The sequence below is a fragment of the Microcebus murinus genome, chromosome 14 (assembly GCF_040939455.1).
Source record: "Microcebus murinus isolate Inina chromosome 14, M.murinus_Inina_mat1.0, whole genome shotgun sequence".
In the NCBI taxonomy this organism is placed as follows: domain Eukaryota; kingdom Metazoa; phylum Chordata; class Mammalia; order Primates; family Cheirogaleidae; genus Microcebus; species Microcebus murinus.
In genome coordinates, this window is record NC_134117.1 from 71,488,676 (window position 1) to 71,507,867 (window position 19,192).

The 19,192-nt window shown below is 45.9% G+C and overlaps 1 protein-coding gene across 6 annotated transcripts in view; it reads right to left on the minus strand.

The window, feature by feature from the left end:
* Nucleotides 1–19,192, minus strand: part of LOC142875570 (WD repeat- and FYVE domain-containing protein 4-like) — a 303,723-nt gene that overhangs the window by 226,588 nt on the left and 57,943 nt on the right. For all 6 annotated transcript variants that reach the window (XM_076010232.1, XM_076010230.1, XM_076010231.1 and 3 more), the window contains exons 8-12: nt 18,837–18,994; nt 17,314–17,766; nt 14,939–15,043; nt 13,167–13,357; nt 5,609–6,189 (exon numbers count right to left, since the gene is read on the minus strand). In XM_076010232.1, coding sequence (XP_075866347.1) covers nt 5,609–6,189; nt 13,167–13,357; nt 14,939–15,043; nt 17,314–17,766; nt 18,837–18,994 — 1,488 coding nt within the window. The remainder of the gene's footprint in view (nt 1–5,608; nt 6,190–13,166; nt 13,358–14,938; nt 15,044–17,313; nt 17,767–18,836; nt 18,995–19,192) is intronic.

The window sequence follows — 19,192 nt, forward strand, 5'->3', positions numbered from 1 at the left end:
ATGGAGTGTGCAAGGCCTGCCAAGTCTGACCCTGCCACCGCCCCACCTTCATCTCCAGACCTGCACTGTGGATGGGCTGCTGAGAGGCACATTGTCCATCCCAGGTAACGGCACCCAGAAAACACCAGGGAGGTCAGCATGTGACTGATGACAACCGCAGATGCCATTTACTGAACTCCTCTGCACAGCTGTGTGCATGCGGTGTGTGCATGTAAAGTGTATTTGCAGTGTGTATATGTGTGTGTGGTGTGTGTGCGTGGTATGTGTGGTGTATGTGCATGTATGTATATGTGGTGCGTGTTCAGTGTGTGGGGGTGTGTAGTATGTATATGTAGTGTGGTATGTGCATGCAGTGTGTTGTGTGTGTGTTGTGTGTGTGGTGTGTGTGTGTGGTGTGTATGTGGTGTGTGGTATGTGGCATGTGGGGTATGTGTCTAATGAATGTGAGTGTGTGAATATTTTATAGAGATGACATATTATGTATTTTGGAAATCTCAGTATGTTTTGGGGATTATATAATATATAACTTCTATTTTGTGAAATATATTACTTAAATCATAGCAGTTATATAGATTAAGTAAACTGAAGAAAAGTCCGTTGTGTGTGGCACACGCATGTTCAGTTGATGGCAGCTGTGATCATTCTCACTGCCACCATTATCATCTTCAATTCTCACCTCGCAACAGCTCTCAATGTAGATACTATTATTATCTCTGCCTTCAAATCAGGAAGCTGAAGTTAGAGAAACAAGGCAGCAGGCCCAAAGAACACAGCCACTAAGGCACAGAGTGGCTAGTCTGCCTCCATGGCCCACAGCCTCTCCTCCTCCTCCCTAGAGACCAGGCCCACTTAGCAGGAGGCAGGGCTGAGCAAAGCCACCTGCCCAAGGGGAAGCAGGTGTCAGTGGTGGGGCAGAGGTGGGTTCCCTGCCTCCGATTCCCAGCCCACTGCCCTGCCCTTTACCACACAGATTGTCTGGAGAGTTTGGGGTTTCACTTCCTATTCTCTAACCATTAGGGAAGGTCAAGGGTCATATATCTCTTTTAGTGAGAAAAAATGCCCTATTTATGAAATATGACTCAATAAATTTAAAAAATTACTCATTACAAAACCAGGATGGCATTTGACACTGGAGTTGTCATTAAAGAATCAGGGGTGATGCAATCTATAGGTTAGAGCTTGAACTTCAAACTGCAGGCTATCAAGTTAAACATTTGGCAAGCCATCATTATTATTGTAGGAGCATTGTTTTTCCAAGAAAAGGCTGGAAGAACACACACACACACACACACACACACTCACACACATGTTCATGCACACACACAGAGACACATACACAGACACATGTACACAGGCCTTGGAGATAGACCTGGGTTCAAATTCTGGCTTTATCACTTACTAAATATGTGACCTTTGTCCATGTTACTTACCCTTTCTTAGCCTTGATTTCCTCATTGATAAAATTTCATGATTTGGGAGGAAGTATATAAAAAATGAACATTTAGTGCACAGAAACATTCAACAAATGACTATTGCTTTCATCACTCAATATGACTAAATGTCTTCTACTGCTAACAAATACTAGCCTGCCCTTTGAGAGCTGGTAGAGTAAGTAGAACAAGTTTCCATTAGGAAATTTCAAAGTAAACTGCATGTTGTCAAGGTGGCCAAGACAAAGAGCTCCTCAGAGTATTCCCCTGGAATATAGAAATCATGAAACTCAGAGAATGAATTCTTCCCAAGACAAAGCAAAAAGAGCAGAGCCCAGGACCTGGCCAAGGCCTGGCTCACACAGGGCAGCTGCAGCCTCATGAGGCACCCATGTCTGCAGATCCGCAGGATGGCCAGACTGAGGATGATTTACATGCAGCCCAGGAAGAAGAAATTCCTGGAGAACGACTCACCATCAAAAATCATGGACCACACAAGGAACCTTCAGCAATAGCCACAGAAACAACAGACTTCAAAATCAGACTCTCAAAAGATACAAGAAAAAATAATTATGATTCATATATTTGAAGAAATAAGAAAAGACAAATATGGACAAGGAAAGGGGCTATTAAATCATTGGGTTGATTTGATAAAGAACGAAATACTAAATCTAGAAATATATGATACTGTCACTGAAATTTTGAAAACAAAACTGAAATGCCTAGATTAAACATTAGACACAGCTAATAGGAGGTTCAATTAGTTGGAAGAGAGATGAAAGAAATTGTGCAGAACAGCATACAGAGAGACAAAGAAATGAAAAATGTAGACAAGAACTCAAGAGACACAGAGGATAGAAACACATGTGTAAAGCACACATTTAATTGTCTCAGTTCCAAAAGGGCATAATAGAAAAAAAATGGAGAGGAGTTAGTAATTAAAGAGAATATCCAAAACTGATGAAAGACACCAATTATTAGATTCTGGAATACCAATGGACATGGAGCAGAATAAATTTTAAAAATAATACACATCAAGATATATGATGGTAAAACTACAGAACAAGAATGATAAAAATCTCAAAAACAGCCAGAGAAAAATAACAAATTACCTTCAAAAGAAGAGCAATAAGAACTAATTTCTTAATGGCAATGATGGAAACCAAAAGATAGAGGAGACCCTTTATTTGCTGTGAGAAAATAACTGTCAACCAATAAATGTATGCCCAGCAAAACTTTTGGCAATTGGGGATGAATAAAGGCATTTTTGGAAATAAAAACAAGAGGGTTTACCACAAACAGACCCTCGCTAAAATCTAACAATATCCCATAGATAGGTAAAAATAATCCCAGGTAGAAGAGTGTAGATGCAAGAAAGAATGATGAGCACAAATATTGAAAGTATGTAGATAAATCCAAATAAATGTTTTATAAAACAATAATAAATGTCTTGTTTGGTGGGTTTACTAACATAAGATAAAATTAAAATATTGGAATATAATAATGTATAAGTTAGGAAAGAATAATAATATATAAGTTATAAGATCTTGATGTATTAATTAGAAGAAAGATAAATATACATTTAAACATTATGAAGATGCCTGTTAAATTATTCTAGGGTAACTACTATAGTACTAATCAGAAAGAGTATAAGTTTCAAACTAGTAGGTAGAAAAAATAAGTTTTAAAAAATTCAAATAATTTTTAAAAAGACAAGATAAAAATTTTAAAAAAGAGAAAAGGGGTATAAATATAAAATGCAAAGTAGAAATCATCCCAAATATATTAAGGAATTAGAAAAATGTAAAAAAACCCTATATTTTCCAGTTAAATTACAAAAAAATACCACACTAGATTTTTTTTTAAGTAAAGCAAAATAAACATAGCTGTATATTGTTTACAAGAGAAACACCTAAAACATACAGATGGGACACAGAAAGATTAAAACAAAGAATGATGAAAAATCCCAGGCACACACTAACCAAAAGAAACCTGATATGGTCCTATCGTTATCAGACAAACTTGGTATTAAGGCAAAATGCACTACTAGAGATAAAAAGGTTATCATATAATGATAAAAATTTAGACTCTATAAAATTATAAAAATTATAAATATGAATGATTCTTAGAGCCTCAAATATATGTAAGTTCAAAATTAACAGAAATCGACATACACACTATTATAGTGAGCGATTTTTAATGTACCTGTCTTAACTCGTATGTCAAGCAAATTTTAAAAATTTAATGATAGGGGAAATTTGAATGAAACAATTGACAGATTCCATCCAATGGATATAAACAGAACACTGAATCTAACGATCAGAGAATATGCCTTCTTTCCAAGCACACGTGGACATTATGAAAACGTGCCACACCAAGGCCAAGAAGTCAACCTCAACTAACGTCAAAGAATGGAGGAAACCACACCACCCCCTCCCTCGCCACGGTGGAGTGAGAAGTCAGTAACAAAAAGGCGACTAGAAACACTCTGTAGCATTGGAAAAAATTCAAACAACATTCAGGAGTCAACTATAAATTACAAAGGAAATTAGAAAAATATTTAGCACTTAATAATATTGAAAAGAAAACTTGTGGATTACAGAGAAATTTATATTCAAAAAGAAACCATCCAAGTTAAGAAAAAGAATACCAGAATAAGCCTGAAGATAGAAGAAAATTATAAGAACAAGAAATAATAAAACAAAAAATGTCAGTAGGAGAAAGAGGAAAGTCAAAAGTTGGTTTCCAGGACATGCTAAAGAGTAACCCCTGGCAGTGCGCTGAGGGGCAAGGGGGACGCTGGACTCGCGGGCGTGGGGACGGAAGCCGTGGTGGCCGGGCGCGGGAACGGGAGGCTGCAAGCCGCTGTCTGCAGCAAGCTGAAACCTACGTGAAATGGGAAAATAAGCGTGAAAGACAACTAACTTGTCAAGAAACATTAAAGAATAAATAGAAACTTATTCCCATAAGAATAAATCTTCTCATAAGAAAACTCTAGGCTCACAGCGTTTTAGCGGCACATTCTGTCACATAGCTGAGTGACAGAAATAAACACTCTTTACATAAACTCTTCCAGAGCATAGCAGAGGAACACTGTGCAACTCATGCCATGAGGCTAGCACAAATTTGATAGGAAAAATTAGTCAAGAAAGGAGTATAAAAGGCCAAACTCTCTCATAAACATAGATGCAAAAATCCTTTTTAAAAATTAGCAAATCGAACTCAGCAATAAATATATCATGAACAAGTTGGTTTGTGCAGAAATGCAAGATTAGGAAATCAGTCAATCAGAGTAACCTACGAAGCAAAAAAATCATATGATTATCTCAGTATAATCGGCTCTCACCACCGTCCCCCACACTGCAGTCGGGGACATGTGGGCACTCTTGGGATAAAACTGCACAGTGTCTTTCAGAAGGATAATCATTGCAATACTAATTGGTATTCTGTCATTGATCCCTTAGAAGACTGAAAAAGACACCAACTATTGCTGCTGTTGTGTTCTTGCATTTCCCTCCCACTCCGTGGGGGTGGGACGGGTGGTCCTTTGTGCTCGTCTCTAGTGGAATTCTGTGTCACAGAAATGAACGAAAAGGCTGTTTACAAAAGTCTGAGCCGTGGGAGGGTGTGGCCAGTGGATGCAGAGAAGCCCTTGTCTCTCGGGGGGAGTGGAAGCAGCAAGAAAGAACAGGAAGAGCCCTGTGATTGGGATGGACACTGTGACTCATGTCCTGCAAATTGAAGGACCTCAACCCGCCCCTGGCAGCGCCCTGGGGCCGAGAGCAGACCTCAGAAGGCAAAGGCTGCCGGCACACCCAGGGAGGCCGGCCCAGGCACCATGGCTCCTTGCCGCAGTAAAGACCCCAAAGGAGAAAGTGGGTACATCAGCGGACTCCCAGCCCGGGTCTCCAGGCATTGTGAGCCTCCCTGGCTCCTACATGACTCAACAGAGTCCTCCAACCCTGCACCGACTCAGCCTGAATCTTCTTTCAGCTCTCAGGGTAGTGGAGCGTGGAGTCAGCAATAGTGTGATTTGAAGAAGAGAGCCTTATGACATTTCTGCACAGCCAGTCTGTCGCTTAGCCTTCCCACCTACTGCACACGTGCAGGATGTTCGGGTAAGAAACAGGAGACAGAGATACACATCAGCAGAAGAAGGCAAGAAAGCTCTGCTTTACCTCTCCTCCAAATCTGGCCACTGCTTGCAGTCGCCTCGGGGGTCACTGCCAGCTTCTCCCTTCCGGGTATCCACAATTGGCTCCTGCATGGCCCTCAGGGACTCCTTCAGGTCGCCGCGCAGGTGGAGCGTGCCGCTGGCCATGCTGTCCAGAAAGCCGAGGACCTGGAGGCAGCTCTGCACCCTGGGCGGGAGGGAGCTGCTGCAGGAGAAGGCCGCGCTCAGCAAATCAGCAAAGGGCCTGGCCTTGGTGTCAGCCCCGGAGTGCAGAGCGGCTCCCTCTTCCTCAGAGGCCCCAAAACAGCCCAGCAGGCACAGGTCCTCGGCCAGCTTCTCAAAGAGCCCATTCCTCCTGAAGAAGTCGCCGTTGACAGGGTCCAGGTGCAGTGCGGCAGACACGGCACAAAGAGTGTGCAGCACCAGCTCCAGGGTCTGGCCGGGGGTCACGGCCCCCCACGCCTGCAGCGGGGGCTCCTGGAGAGAGCCTTCCAGGTCGGAGAGCAGGGACAGCAGCCCATTGAACCCGCTGCAGACTCTGAAAGCAGCACGGCCCTTGGGAGTCTCCAGGATCCGGAGCAGAGACTGAAACACCAAGCAGATCAACGGTGAGCAGTCGCGAGGCAGCCCAACACTGCGCTCAGGCGCGTAGCTGCCAAGGCAGCCCCGCGCTCGCCCCTCCGCGCTCGCCCCTCCGCGCTCGCCCCTCCGCGCTGTCGGAACAAGCTACCTGAAGGAAGATTCTGAAACACTGGGACGTACGTAGTGCTCTCGTATGTTTAGGCTCCGGTTGCCCACAGGTGCCTTCTACGCTAATTCATAGGGTTGAGTGGCCTGTCCTGTCTCTGGACCTAAATGCGTCTCCCTCCAGAAAGCTTCCTCTGACCTCCAGCGCAGGCGCTGTCACAGCCCCTTCCCGTTCCCCAGCCAGCACGCCATCGCACCGCACTGCAGTTACTTGAGAATTATCTCAGCTCTCCACCAGACGGAAGCTCCGTGAGACCAGGAGCGGAACCTGGCCTACTCACGGCTGTGGAGCACAGCACGTGCTCAACAAGAATTCGCTACGTGAGTAGAATGACCATCTCTCCGCTGTGCGGGACACCCACAGTGAAATCCTTAGTAGCAGCTTATTATTCTTTATCTCCCTCTCAGCGTAAGCACGGGTACATCTATTAAATGACGAGAAATAGTAAAATGAATCTACCTGAAACATGGTGTAAAAAGATGAGGGTTTCAGGGAAGAGAAGAGAAACCTTCAGTGGAACGCAGCGCCTAGGCGTGACCCACAGCACGGGCGAGCGCAGGGGCGTTGGGCTGCTCACAGCGTGCACGGCAGGCTCCACCACCCTCCAGATCACTGCGAGTTTTGCTGGCCACACAACCTTTATTTCCTTCTAAATTCAAACTTTTATTGAGCATTTAGGCCATGCCATCCATATAGCCCAATGCATGGCATACACAAGGTATTCAATACACATTACAGGAAGGAAGGCGGGAGGGAAGGAGGGAGGGAGGGCCACACTTAAGCGATTCCCATTCTGTGCTAAAGCTTCACACCTAAAAGTGAAGAATGTATGGGCAATTTTGGATAAATATTAAAAGCCTGTAATTTTTGGTATTCACTGATTTATTGATCACATGAGTTGCGTGGGACTCCATCTAAAACTCAGGGCATTTTATGCATGTTTCCCAGACAGTGGCCCTATCTTCATGGGCTCATTAGAAGACTTTGCAGAGAGGTTTGAACTGTTTTATCTTTTCAGACATTTAATGCTTTAGTAAGACAGGGAAAAAGATTGTCTGAGCAGGCACCGTTTGGAGTCAATTCCAGGATGTGTGAGAAAGTTCAAAGAAAAAAGATAAAAGAGAAATTCCCAGTTTGGGGGAAGGGTGAAGCTGTAACTTAACTGCATGATTTAGGATGACAAACAATGGCATGGCACATGAAAGTTAGTGGGCAAAGAGAAAACTGGCAGTTCAGGGGGGGAAAAAGAAGGGAAGGGATGAAATTTCGAAACTCTCGTATATACAGAAAGGCAAATAGAAACTTAGTGGAGTTATAGGGTACTGCTAAATATGAAGTCACATACTTTGGAGGGAAAGGTAATTTTCCAGCTACAGCTCTAAAATGCTGACACCCTAACCTAACACTAGTGTTTTTCTGAAACAACACAATGCGTGTTCCCACCGCTCCAATTTTGTTCTCCAATATTCTATGCCGCGACAAGCAGCCCCACGTCAGGGGCAGGAGCATGCAGGCTGAGCCCGGCTGTCTTCACTCACACAGGCCAGGGCTCTTTCACAGATGCAGAGAAACAGCAGCCAGGGGCTGCGTAGAGGTTCCCGAGAAAAGGACTCCAGTAACTAGGAGACCCTGTGAAGGGCCAAAGTCCCCAGTTATGTTCAAAATGGACAAATAATATAAAGTGAGGTAGACGGAGTCACCCTTACCAATACGGGTCGATTGATCTTTTCCCAGTTACAGAGAGAGAAATGCATGGCCTGTGGCGGCTAGATCAATGATGCCCCAGCACAGTTCAGAGGGATGACTGTGGGGAGACTGAATTGTCATTTTACTCTTTGAAGGAAACTCAGCCTCAGGGCCACCCAGGAAAAGGGTCAGCTCAGCGTCGTGGCAGAGACTTCAGGGAAAGGGACTTCCCAGACTGCCAGAAAGGGGGAGGAATATTCAGGACTAGGCAATGACACTGCTTTCTCCTCTGCATCAGGATATGGCCTAATTCATTACAAATTTGGCTCAAAATCCAGGAAAGATAGACATTTATAGACATGTCCTTAAAGAGAAGCAGTAGATGGCGAGAGCAGGCTCTTCCAGAATGGCGATGCTCAGTGGTGTGAGCGTGCGTGGCCGAGGCGAGGCAAGGCCTTTCTCTGTGCAGACAGTCACCACAGCTCCTGGCCCCACCCTCCGGGACCCTGGGGCCAGGAGAGGCGGAGGCAGTGTTCCTGCGTCTGCGCCTGCCTTGCGTGAGCTACTCGCGCCCGGCAAAATATTATTTCCTCAGCTGAGTTGGAAACCCACTCTGACCTTGAAGTCTGAGTGGTGGGTTTGGTCCCTTCCGCCCAACTGATAACCCAGAGGAAAGGCTGCACACCGGGGTGTGGCACGGCAGACACAGAACCTGACCCGGCCTGGTCATGTGACAAGTTTCAGGAAAAATAAATCAATCAGGAAACCTGAAGCTCTATGATGCCAAACAGTCTACATTCATGTGAGTGACTTCAAGGGCTCGTAAGGCCACTAGGAGATTTGTTTGAGGCGAATGGAAGGAATGAAGCTCTTCTGCTTATCACATAACATGTGACAAAACAGATTCCAAAAAGGGAGAAAGGCAAAAATCCAAAACTAATCAGATTACAGTCATCCGAGTGCTGGATGACCACTAAAATCTCTCTCTCAAGGAACCACCTTCCGAGTGTCCAATTTGATGTCATGTATTACCTAAAAGAAGGCCGTCACTCAAACAGTGTCAAGAGCAGACACTCTAAAAGGAGAAGCAGCACAATGGTCGTCCCCACTGTTCCTCTGTCTCTCAGCAGTCTGTCACCTATGATTCCTAGGTGGTCATTTTCTTTTCCTCCTGTTGGGAGGGGGAGGAGGAAGCAATGGCTGTCCTTAATTGTTGCTTTGTTTGATTTATTAAATTCAGAGTCATTATCTAAAATGGGGGTAATCTCATTAGAACTGAGACGGCGCTATTATTTCTTAGGATGGGGTTAATTTCATATTTGCAGAATCATAAAGTAAAAAGTCCAAAATCCAATTACAAAGGCTTAATTTCATAGCAACTAAAGAGAAACATTTCTATCATAAAAGAAAATAAATACTTTGCTACTTTGGGAAACGATTTGTCAGGAACCAGGGGCCTAGGAGGAGGGTCTCCATTACTGTCATTCAACTTTGCATGATAATGCATCACTCAGGGTTTCCAGTCTGCAGAAGGGAATAAATTCAATCAGCTGAAGTCAAAGTAATCAGGCTAAAGTTGACACATTTCAAGAAAGGTCAGCGTTAAGCACATTTTCTCATCCTTAACTCAGTTACCATGTCATTGTCTCTGAGTTAGTATTCCTTGAGCTTGAATCTACAAAATGGATGTCTGCTGCAAAGCGCTAACTATGTTAGGACTAACAGGATTTATTTCACATTCTATTATTTGTTATTCCTCATAATTTTCCATGTGTCATGCTGGAAGACGGGTGAGGTAATGTGATTAAGCTAAGAGTTGAACAGCTAAATGTATATTAGCAAATCAATCTGAATTTGTGGATAACCCAATCATGGTCCCACAGGCCATGGAGAGGAAATTCATTTGCTTACATTATTCTTTAACTCAGTTATCGTTTACCAGAATTAGGTAGTGAAGTCACACATGCTTCACTGTTGGTATGGACGCACCACTGGATTTTGGAGACACCTGCCTAAGTCGCTCTCCTCTGGCGCGCCGCAGACCTGCCGCAGGGAGGGGCACAGAGATGCCTGGCATGAGCACGCTGTGGAGGTGGAGCGCCTTTGTCAGGTGGGGGCGCTGCCTGCTCCTCTGTTCAGGTCGCCACCCCCCAGCGCGTCCCTTCATCCTACCTCTGACCCACTCTGCAGACAGTGCCTGTGGACAGAGTGTCTCTCAGCTTCTAAAAAGCCTCCCAGAAAGAGCTCCTTTTATATCTTTGTTTCCAAAGTTCCAAGGGGTTCCCAAGATGATTTCGGAACAAATTTGGATTCCACATCAGATTCCAGAAAACATTCCCTACTTGCTCATGTGACTCAATGGCGGATGAGTCCGGAAGAGGCTCTGGGGCCCACCCCTCCCCGCCGCCCTCTGGAGCAGCAGTGAGCTGACAGCCTAGTCCTTGGAGAAGAACGGCAGCTCCTGGGGCCTCCGGCTGCTCGGCAGTGACTTGGCACCCAGGGAAAAGACAGTATATTGAGTGCCGGCGATGACTTTGTTAAATAAGCTTCCCAAGTGTTCTTCCCTTACGTGCTCTCTTGATAGTGTGATTCTGAAATGATATTGAATCTGTAAAACATCATAATGGCTTTGCATTGCTAATTCTAGAAATGCTGTCCTATTACTCAAGGGCTGGCACTTCAATAAGATGCTTCTGCCCATGGAGCAAAGCAGAGCACTCTTTGCTATACTGGACACAAAAATACTTTCCCTCTCCACAGTAAAAGCAAAAGTTTCCTCTCGGTGGATCTATTTGGCTTCCAATACGAACATGTCAGAAACAATTATTCACCCAGTAGAAAACCAAAGTCTTAACTGCTTTGGACATACCATCCTTGTTCTTACCAGACCATGTCAATCAAGCTGAACACAGACATATGAGGGAAAATGCTCCAAACATGGTGAAGTGCAAAAATCACTTAGTTTTCAGTTGCTGGTCTTAGACTCAAACTCAACTGCACCTTTAGCAGTTGTGTGATTCAACTTCATCAGTGAAGCTCTCTGCAAGTCTCTCTGCCTATAACATTAGAAGATTGGATCACATGAACCTGAGATCCTTCCCAGCTCGAAATTTTCATCAATTCTTGCTTTACATGTCTCTCTCGATCCCCTGACCTCATGTAACGTAAGACCCACATGTGTTTCGAAAGGCATTGAACTTTCCTTCTGTTTCATACAAAGCACTTGCACTGATTGTTTGGCCCTGTAATCAAATCACTGTTTGGGTTCTTGTCATGTGTGAGATATATGATAATTATGGTCCTGATGTCACCCTTGGATGAACCACTCTTGACGCTGTGGCCATGCCAAGCACCTCAGGCTTAGGCCACCTGATAACAGCTCACACCACTACCTGACATTGGCTCTGCAGAGAAATAAGGTAGGTGAGAGGAACCGAACACCATTCTCTAAATATTAAAAAGGTTTTGCACAGAGATAGTCATAACTAAGTTAGGTTGATGTTTACCTAATTTGGGAAGTAAGAGCAACTTTGTACTTTTTGTAATTCACCAATAATGAGGTGAGGTGTATTAATGAAACGAGAGCATGTGCTTTATATGGAGTGGTGCTGCACATATGCATAGAAAGTCCCAAAGTCACCCCCTGGGGGATGTTTGTGTTTACTTCTGCTCTCCTCTCTTACAGCATAAAGCAAAGAAAAGCGAATTTTTAAAAGGCATAACCCTGTGGTCCCTAGTGCCTGGGCTGCAGACCAGCACTAGTCTGTGGCCTGTCAGGAGGCGAGGGAAAGAAGCTTCATCTGTATTTACAACCACTTCCCATCGTTCACATCACAGAAGCACAAGCTCCGTGTCCTGTCGGATCAGGGGCAGCCTTAGAGTCTCATAGGAGCAGGAACCCGACTGTAAACTGTGCCCGTGAGGGATCCAGGTTGTGCTTCTTATGAGACCCTAATGCCTGGTGGCCTGAGGTGGGGCCAAGGCGGTGATGCTGGGGGGAATCAGCAAATACAGATTCTCAGAAAGGTATGACTGTACAATACATGCAATGTGCTTGAATCGTCTCGAAACCAATCGCCTGCCCCCGGTCCATGGAAAATTGTCTTTCATTAAACTGGTCCCTGGTGCCAAAAATGTTGGGTACCACTGTATAAAACCACAGAGACTAAAGGAATGAAAAGAAAGAGCAGCAACAAAACTGAAAGCTGTAAGGTAGAAAAGATGGTAGGGATGACATTTGTTGTATTTTTTTTAACTATTTTAAGTTAATTTGATAATCATTAACAATAATACAAAAACATACACTTCCATTACCCAAACATGACAACCCAACCTTGCTTGTCCCTCTGTACCCACTGTTCCCACACATTTCACTGCCTTTTGCTTCCTTTTCCCAGCTCACAGGTCTCTCCCCTGTGAGCCTTCCCCAACAGGGTGAAGCAGAGTTGGTCTCTCCTACTTCTCTTTCCCACAGCAGCCTGCACTCAGTGTCTCACAGGGATCTACCACGCTGCAATGTAACTATCGCTCGCTTACTATTATCACCAGTCTATACTCTCCCAGATGGCAAGATTCTCTCCCTCCTTCCACTGCATGTCCCAGGCACTCCGCACCAGGCCTGGTAATTCACAGATGCTCAATAAATGCTGGTCAAGTCACCAATGCAGCTGTTTGTTCACCACTGGTTCAGGCTCCACCTCCATAGTCTACAGTGTTGCTGGGAAGTAGCTGCCTATCAGGGACTACACTTCCTGGGACCCTTACTCCCAAGTGAGTTCTACCCAAAGAAAATTGGAGACAGAAGTTAAGGCATGCCAGTTCTACACCTGAATAAGAATACACCGTGCAATTCTCTCTTACCTTACCTGCTGGCTGAGTTAGGCCCAGGTGACAGCTGTCCTTGGATGACAATCCCCAATCATTGATTGGACTGTACATTAGAAAGACATTTCCAATGTGCCAGGCTACTGAGAATGTGGAACTTACCTGTTACAGCACTAACACTACCTCATACAGCGAGCTCCCTACCTATACAATGGCCTGCTGAATAAACACACGTAAGAGCAAATGTGGCAAACTTGGTGACTACCCATGGCAAAGCAAATCGTAAAGGAGGACTTGAAGTCACCTTGAGGAGATCCAGTTTCAGCTGCAGCTCCCCTTGAGTGGACGAGCACAGAGCACCCACAATGATGCTCATGTACTCTTCGGCATTGATGACTGACAGCTGCTCCAAGATGCTGAGCGAGGCCTCCCGATAGCACTCGTGGTCCAGGAAGATCTTGATGAAGGGCACCATTCCGTGGTCTTTCAGGACAACTGGGGAGCAGACAGACAGTATAGGGCTAGAGTGATGGGGGCCTTGAAACCTTCAATCACAAGGAAAGTTTTTTCTTACAATTATCAGAGTTCATTTTACTACATTTTATGTTTTTCTCTTGTCCATTGGTAAGTTTTTTGTAACCTACACCCACTTTTAAAATGAGAAGAGGAAAAAAGAAACTGTGGAGCTGAGAATTAAAAAGAAAAACAGCTTTCTTTTCGAGTGAGAATTTTATTTTTGAAAACAGAAATCTTTTGACTAAGATCTACCCATAGGAGATGAGTTCAAGACAGGAGGAATAAGCTTGAGAGATCTATGGTACAACATGGTGACTATGGTTAATAACAGCATCTTGCATTCTTGGGGGAAAAAAGAAAAGTACCCCTTCTTTTTAGAAACCTAAGTAATATAATAACAAACCTCAACTAGATCTACCTCTCCCTTGATTCCCCTGTAACTCCCTAACCCAGGGCCAATGACAATTCTCTCTCTTCTCTCTGCCAAAATCATATAGAAAGCAAGCCAGAATTTAAGTTAAGAACATATTTCATTTCTAGGTAGTTTCTTGGGGAAAGAATTAAGTAAATCTGGCTGGTGGTATGTTTTTGTTTAACTGTAATCCAAATTATTTCTTCTCCAGGATTAATAGTTGCATTAATCCATGTGGAATAAAAACTAGGACACAACTAGAACCTACAAATGGCTTGATATACATTTGAGCAGACAAGACTTCTTCAGTTGTAGGCCAGGTACCCCATGCACAGAAATCACCTTGAAGGGCTGTTTAAAAGTAGATTCCTGAGCTCTACTTTGACCTACAACTAATTACATACCTGGATGTGAGCTTAGGAATGTGCTTTTTAACCAGCAGCTCCAGGGAATCTTTTGTAGACTAATGTTAGAGACTCTTTCTCTGCTATAATGAAATAACTTTTTACATTTGTTGTAATTAATCTATGAGGGCCTCAGATAAAGATGCCTAAATCACCAAACTTACTGATAGAACTTTGTTGGTATATCTGTTTCATAGTATAAGATACATATGCATATATATTTTATTCACTTTTTTAAATCTAAAAGTCACATGAATTTAGAAAGCTAAAAAGAATTTTGAATGGATGGATCTGCTAAGTCCATCGTGGCTGGGAGTATATCAAATTATGTTTCTTTAAAATAACTAGCTTTCTTTACATGTATTTTACTGTTTGGATATTTAAAAACTCTATAGTCCGTACAGCAGAATATTAATAGATTGCACTTGAAGGGAAGGGGCTCTGCTTTCTCATAAATTTAGAAAATTTAGAAAATGCTAGATTAAACATTTTGTTTTCTTTTCTTTTCTCGTCAACCTTCTTCAGTAACCTTAGAAGTGAAACGTGTCCACTGAGATTCATATCTACCAGCTTACTAAGATCACTGAACATCAGCCAGCAGTCAACCAAAGGGTTGCTGTTAGCCATTAGCCATAGCATTAGTGTTCATTACCCTTGAATACAGCCTGTGAACACTGACATAAGTAACCAGAAATAGTAACGTGGTACCAAGCGGTGACAAGGCAACGCTGGTACCAGCCTTACCTGCATTCCGAACCGACCCTTTCAGCAGTGTGACCACAGTTCTCAGCATCACACAGGTGAGTTCTTTTTCCAGATCCTGATCACCAGAAGTGGACTCTTTGTTTCCTGCATATTTAAGAAGCAACAAAAACAACAAGAATGTAAATGTACATGGTATGATCCCTAATCTCTGACTTCATTAGCTTTCTATCCTCTTAAGGAGATGTGAATTGGATGCTTCCATTACAAGGGAGTGTGCATCCCAGCTCATAAGACAGACTCTACTACAGCAGAAGCAAGGGTTCTCCAACCCAAACACATCAGAGCCCTGCAGGGCTTGTTGCTAAAATCCAGAGCACCATGCTAGGTCCCATCCCCAGAGTTGCTGACTCAGTGGTTATTAGATGCGGTCTACAATATGCATCTCTGACAAGTTTCCAAGTGATGTTGACAGGACTACCCAAAGGACCACTCTTTGAGAAGCACTGCCCTAGATGATACATGGAGCCCTTTCTCCTTGGTTTCCCTTTAGCCACTTCTGTAGCTTGCCATGTATGTCTGGGAGGGAGGACTGCCAGCTGATGCCTGAGCTGTGGAGAAGCTCAGGAAATCCTGGAGTGAAAGGTGGTCCCACTGGATCCCTGAGGGCAAAACCAAGTCCCTTTGGTTACCACTGAATCCCCAGTGCCAGAAAAGTGTCTGACACAAATTGGAAGCTCAATACATATTTGAGAAATGAATGAAATGAGTAATTGTAGAGTTTATTAACTAGGTGACAGACTATCTAAGAAACAGCAAGATACATTTAACAACAGAAAGCCCAAAGTAAGACAAGATGCATCAGCTCATTAAAAAGTTCAAATTCTCCTAGGTATGGGATTGAATTAAAAAGCAAATTGGATGTTAGGCTGCTGAATTGCAATATCCAGCTAAGATAACACAGAAACACCAAACAAAAAAAGATGTAAAGCTTCTCAGTTAAATGCCAAGGAAAGCAGGGGAGGCAATATGTTAACTTCATTCATGATGGGATTTAAGGCAGGAAGTTACTGAGCTGTAAAAGGAAGCACATAATAAAACACTGCCAGGGCCCAGCCAAGGCCCAGATGCACAAAACCTCCTGGAGCTCGGCACCGACAGGTCTGATCTTGTTTGCAAACATCCTGGGGAGGGTATGGGTCCTGCTTGGCCTCCAATAGGTGCCTGAGCACTGGCACTGAAACTCTAGGGATAAGGTGACTACATTTCATGAGCAATTGCTGTGTGTGAGGCACAGCAGGGGGTCCGTTTCAGATACTTCCTCATGTGCACGCACAACATGGCTATGATGTAGGTATCACTACCCCCACATTACAGAGGAGGAAACAGGCTCATGGAGGTTAAGCAACTTGCTCAGGACCATTCCGCTTGTAAGAAACATGGCTAGGATTCCAGTGGGAGCTGTGTGACCCACGCCCTCTCCCTCAGCTGCTTCCCCCAGAGAGGCCCAGGAAACAGACAGACCAATGACCTTGGCTTAGACCTGAAGCACAATACAGTGGGAGAAGAAGGAGGAGAGGAGAAAAAGGTGGGGAGAGGTAAGTGGCCAGATTCCTACGTCCCAGTGTCCCTCCTCCGGGCTGATTTCCCAGAGTAGCAGGTGTAGACAGACTGAGGGAAAGACAAGAGGAGCTGGGAAAAGAGTTTTCCACCCACTTGCTATTTGAAAGTCAGTGGAGGTGGGGGTTGCAGCCCGCCATGTGGGGTGTCCCCAGCAGGACAAGTAGCGTGGGAGGGGAGGCAGGGAAAGAGCCCAACCCCTGAGCCACCCTGCACTGTAACAAGAACGGAGTCCGCAGCCCCGTGGGGCGGCAGGGGCCACAGAGCTTGAGACCCCAGCACGTAGAGGCCAAGGCAGGGGAAGGGGCACTGCCGAGGAGCACAGGCAGGCCCCGCAGGAGCAGGGCGCCAGTGCTCGGCGGGAGTACTGGGCCAGGGGCATCCTGGCGACTCTCTCCCGGTGGGAGACCACTGGGCAGTGACCCAAGTGGCCGTGTCCCCGCAGACCCCAGAAGGGCCTCAGATCCCCAGGCCCGTCTGCGCTCCCATGCCTGAGGACCTGTCACACCCTGCGTCTCCCCATCTACACACCCAGGCAATGTCCAGGGCAGGAGATATCTGAAAGCCAAGAATTCACCGGACCTGAGTTAGCAGCAAGTCACCGCCCGCTTGTCTCTTTGTGGGGAAGACTGGGAGGCTGCCAGCTGTCTGTGAAGCCTTGTGTCCCAGTACCTTTCTAGTGACACAAGCATGTCACTTTCTCTGCTACATTTACAAGTGGCCAGGTTGGCACCTGGCTCAGATCTGGCCACGCTGGCCCAGCCCATTGGCCCGCCCCTCCCGACGCCCGGTGGCACCTGACTTCCTCATGATCTTGGCCTGTCTCCGCAGCTGTGCCAGCAGCATGCCCAGGAGCCCCGAGTCCCGGAAGATGTCATTGAAGAGCGGGTCCCCACCAGCGATATTGAGGATGCTCTGCAGGGCCACAAGAGTGCAGGACGGCTCGGGGCTCTCCTTGATCAGATGCTGCACCTTCCGCAGGATCTCGTGGGGCACGTAGTGCAGCTCGAACACCAGGGCCTCCAGCAGCCGGAAGAAGTGCACTTGCACCAGGGCTGGCTTCAGGGGCACGAGCTCCACAAATTGGGAGATGGGCTGCAGGGTCCACTCCAGTAGGAAGAAGTTTCGAGCGTTCCAGGCCCACAAGGTCCTGATGGCCGACAGGACTTGCGTGCAGAGGACAGAGTCGCTGGATTTGTGGAAGACATTCTGCAGGACCTGGAAGGCCTGAAGATTCTTAACAGTCACCCCTGAAGAGGAAAACAGGAATCACTCTGCAAGCCGTTTCTCCCGTCTATGTCTGAATTAGGCGCGTTCATTATCATCCGACATGCTATTCGAAGTTGCGATTTTCTAGCTCTGTGGGAGCTAGACAACGGCAGAGGAAGGAAAGCTCCCCGCCTCTAGCCCTCTCTGCCTCGGACACTAGAGATGTTTCTGAAACTCCCCTCTGATGCAGTCACTCCCCTAAGCCACATTCATGCCCGTGTGTCTGCTGAAGTCCCATGGGAAAGCCCTTCTTAGCCGGTCCCTGCCTCTGCTCCGCGGCAGGCGGCATTTCTTCAGACGTACTCAGCGGTTTCAGGCCACCGTATCTTCCCCAGACAGGACTTCCGGCCTGTAAACTTCTCCCCTTTTATTTCAACCTACACAACCCACACTTAGCCTTAAAATCCCCTTCACTGAGCCTTCTGCTGGAGGGTTCCTGAGCGTCCCACCTTGGTGTCACGGCTGTCCTGACGTGTTTATCATGCTGGTATCTAGCAAGCTAAGATGCAACGTACACGGCAGACTCTGCGGGGCGTTAGGGAGCAGACACCTGGCCTGCTCATGCCGGCACCTGCATGGGGCAGAGTGGCTGCAGCACGGACAGAATGGGTGCGTCCTAACTGAGCTCATTAACCAATCAACACCTCAACATACTGAGAGTCTCTGACCCTGCACCTGGGTGGCTGTTTCAGGGACATCAGTCCCCATTACGTAAGCAAATGTTATAGAGTAAGTCACACTGGAGTTGGGTGACAGAATTAAGGCCTCTTCCATTAGTTAAGAGAGGCTTTGCCTTTATTAAGCAATGTTTCCTCTAAGTCTCACAGGTAACAAACTCCTTCATTGCACAAAGCTGGGGCTGCTGGAGGCCCTGGTGTTCGAGCTGCACTACGTGCAGCTGGGAAAATCTATATGGGGAGATGTAGGATCCATAGATAGTCTCCCCAAAAGATATGACAGAATCAGAGTCTACTGCATCATTGACAGGTGCGCAGGGAACCAGGGAAGACCTCACAGCCCCGACTCTGCCAGTCATGCAGAAAGGACCCACCAGAAGCCTCCTGGTAGAACTTGAAGCCTTCAAGCTGAGGGTAAGTGACACTGTCAAACACCTTCAGCTCTGACTTCCCACAGGTCGTCAGCCACACCACCAGCCCAAGGAGCTCCTCCAGGTGTGGGTCCACTTCGCTCTGGGGCAGTCCGTCGTACCTGTGGGGACAGATGAGGCCAGCTCCCTGCACTTCTTGGACAGAGCAATCACCTTTGTTCGTGGTGCTCCTCACAGGGATGCAGGGACGATGCGGGTCTGCAATGCTAGGGAAGCCCCAAGGGTCCCCACCGAGAAGCAGTGCAGCACCAAAAGGCAAGAGGAATGCCCTGGGTAAACACCACTGTTCACAAACCTCA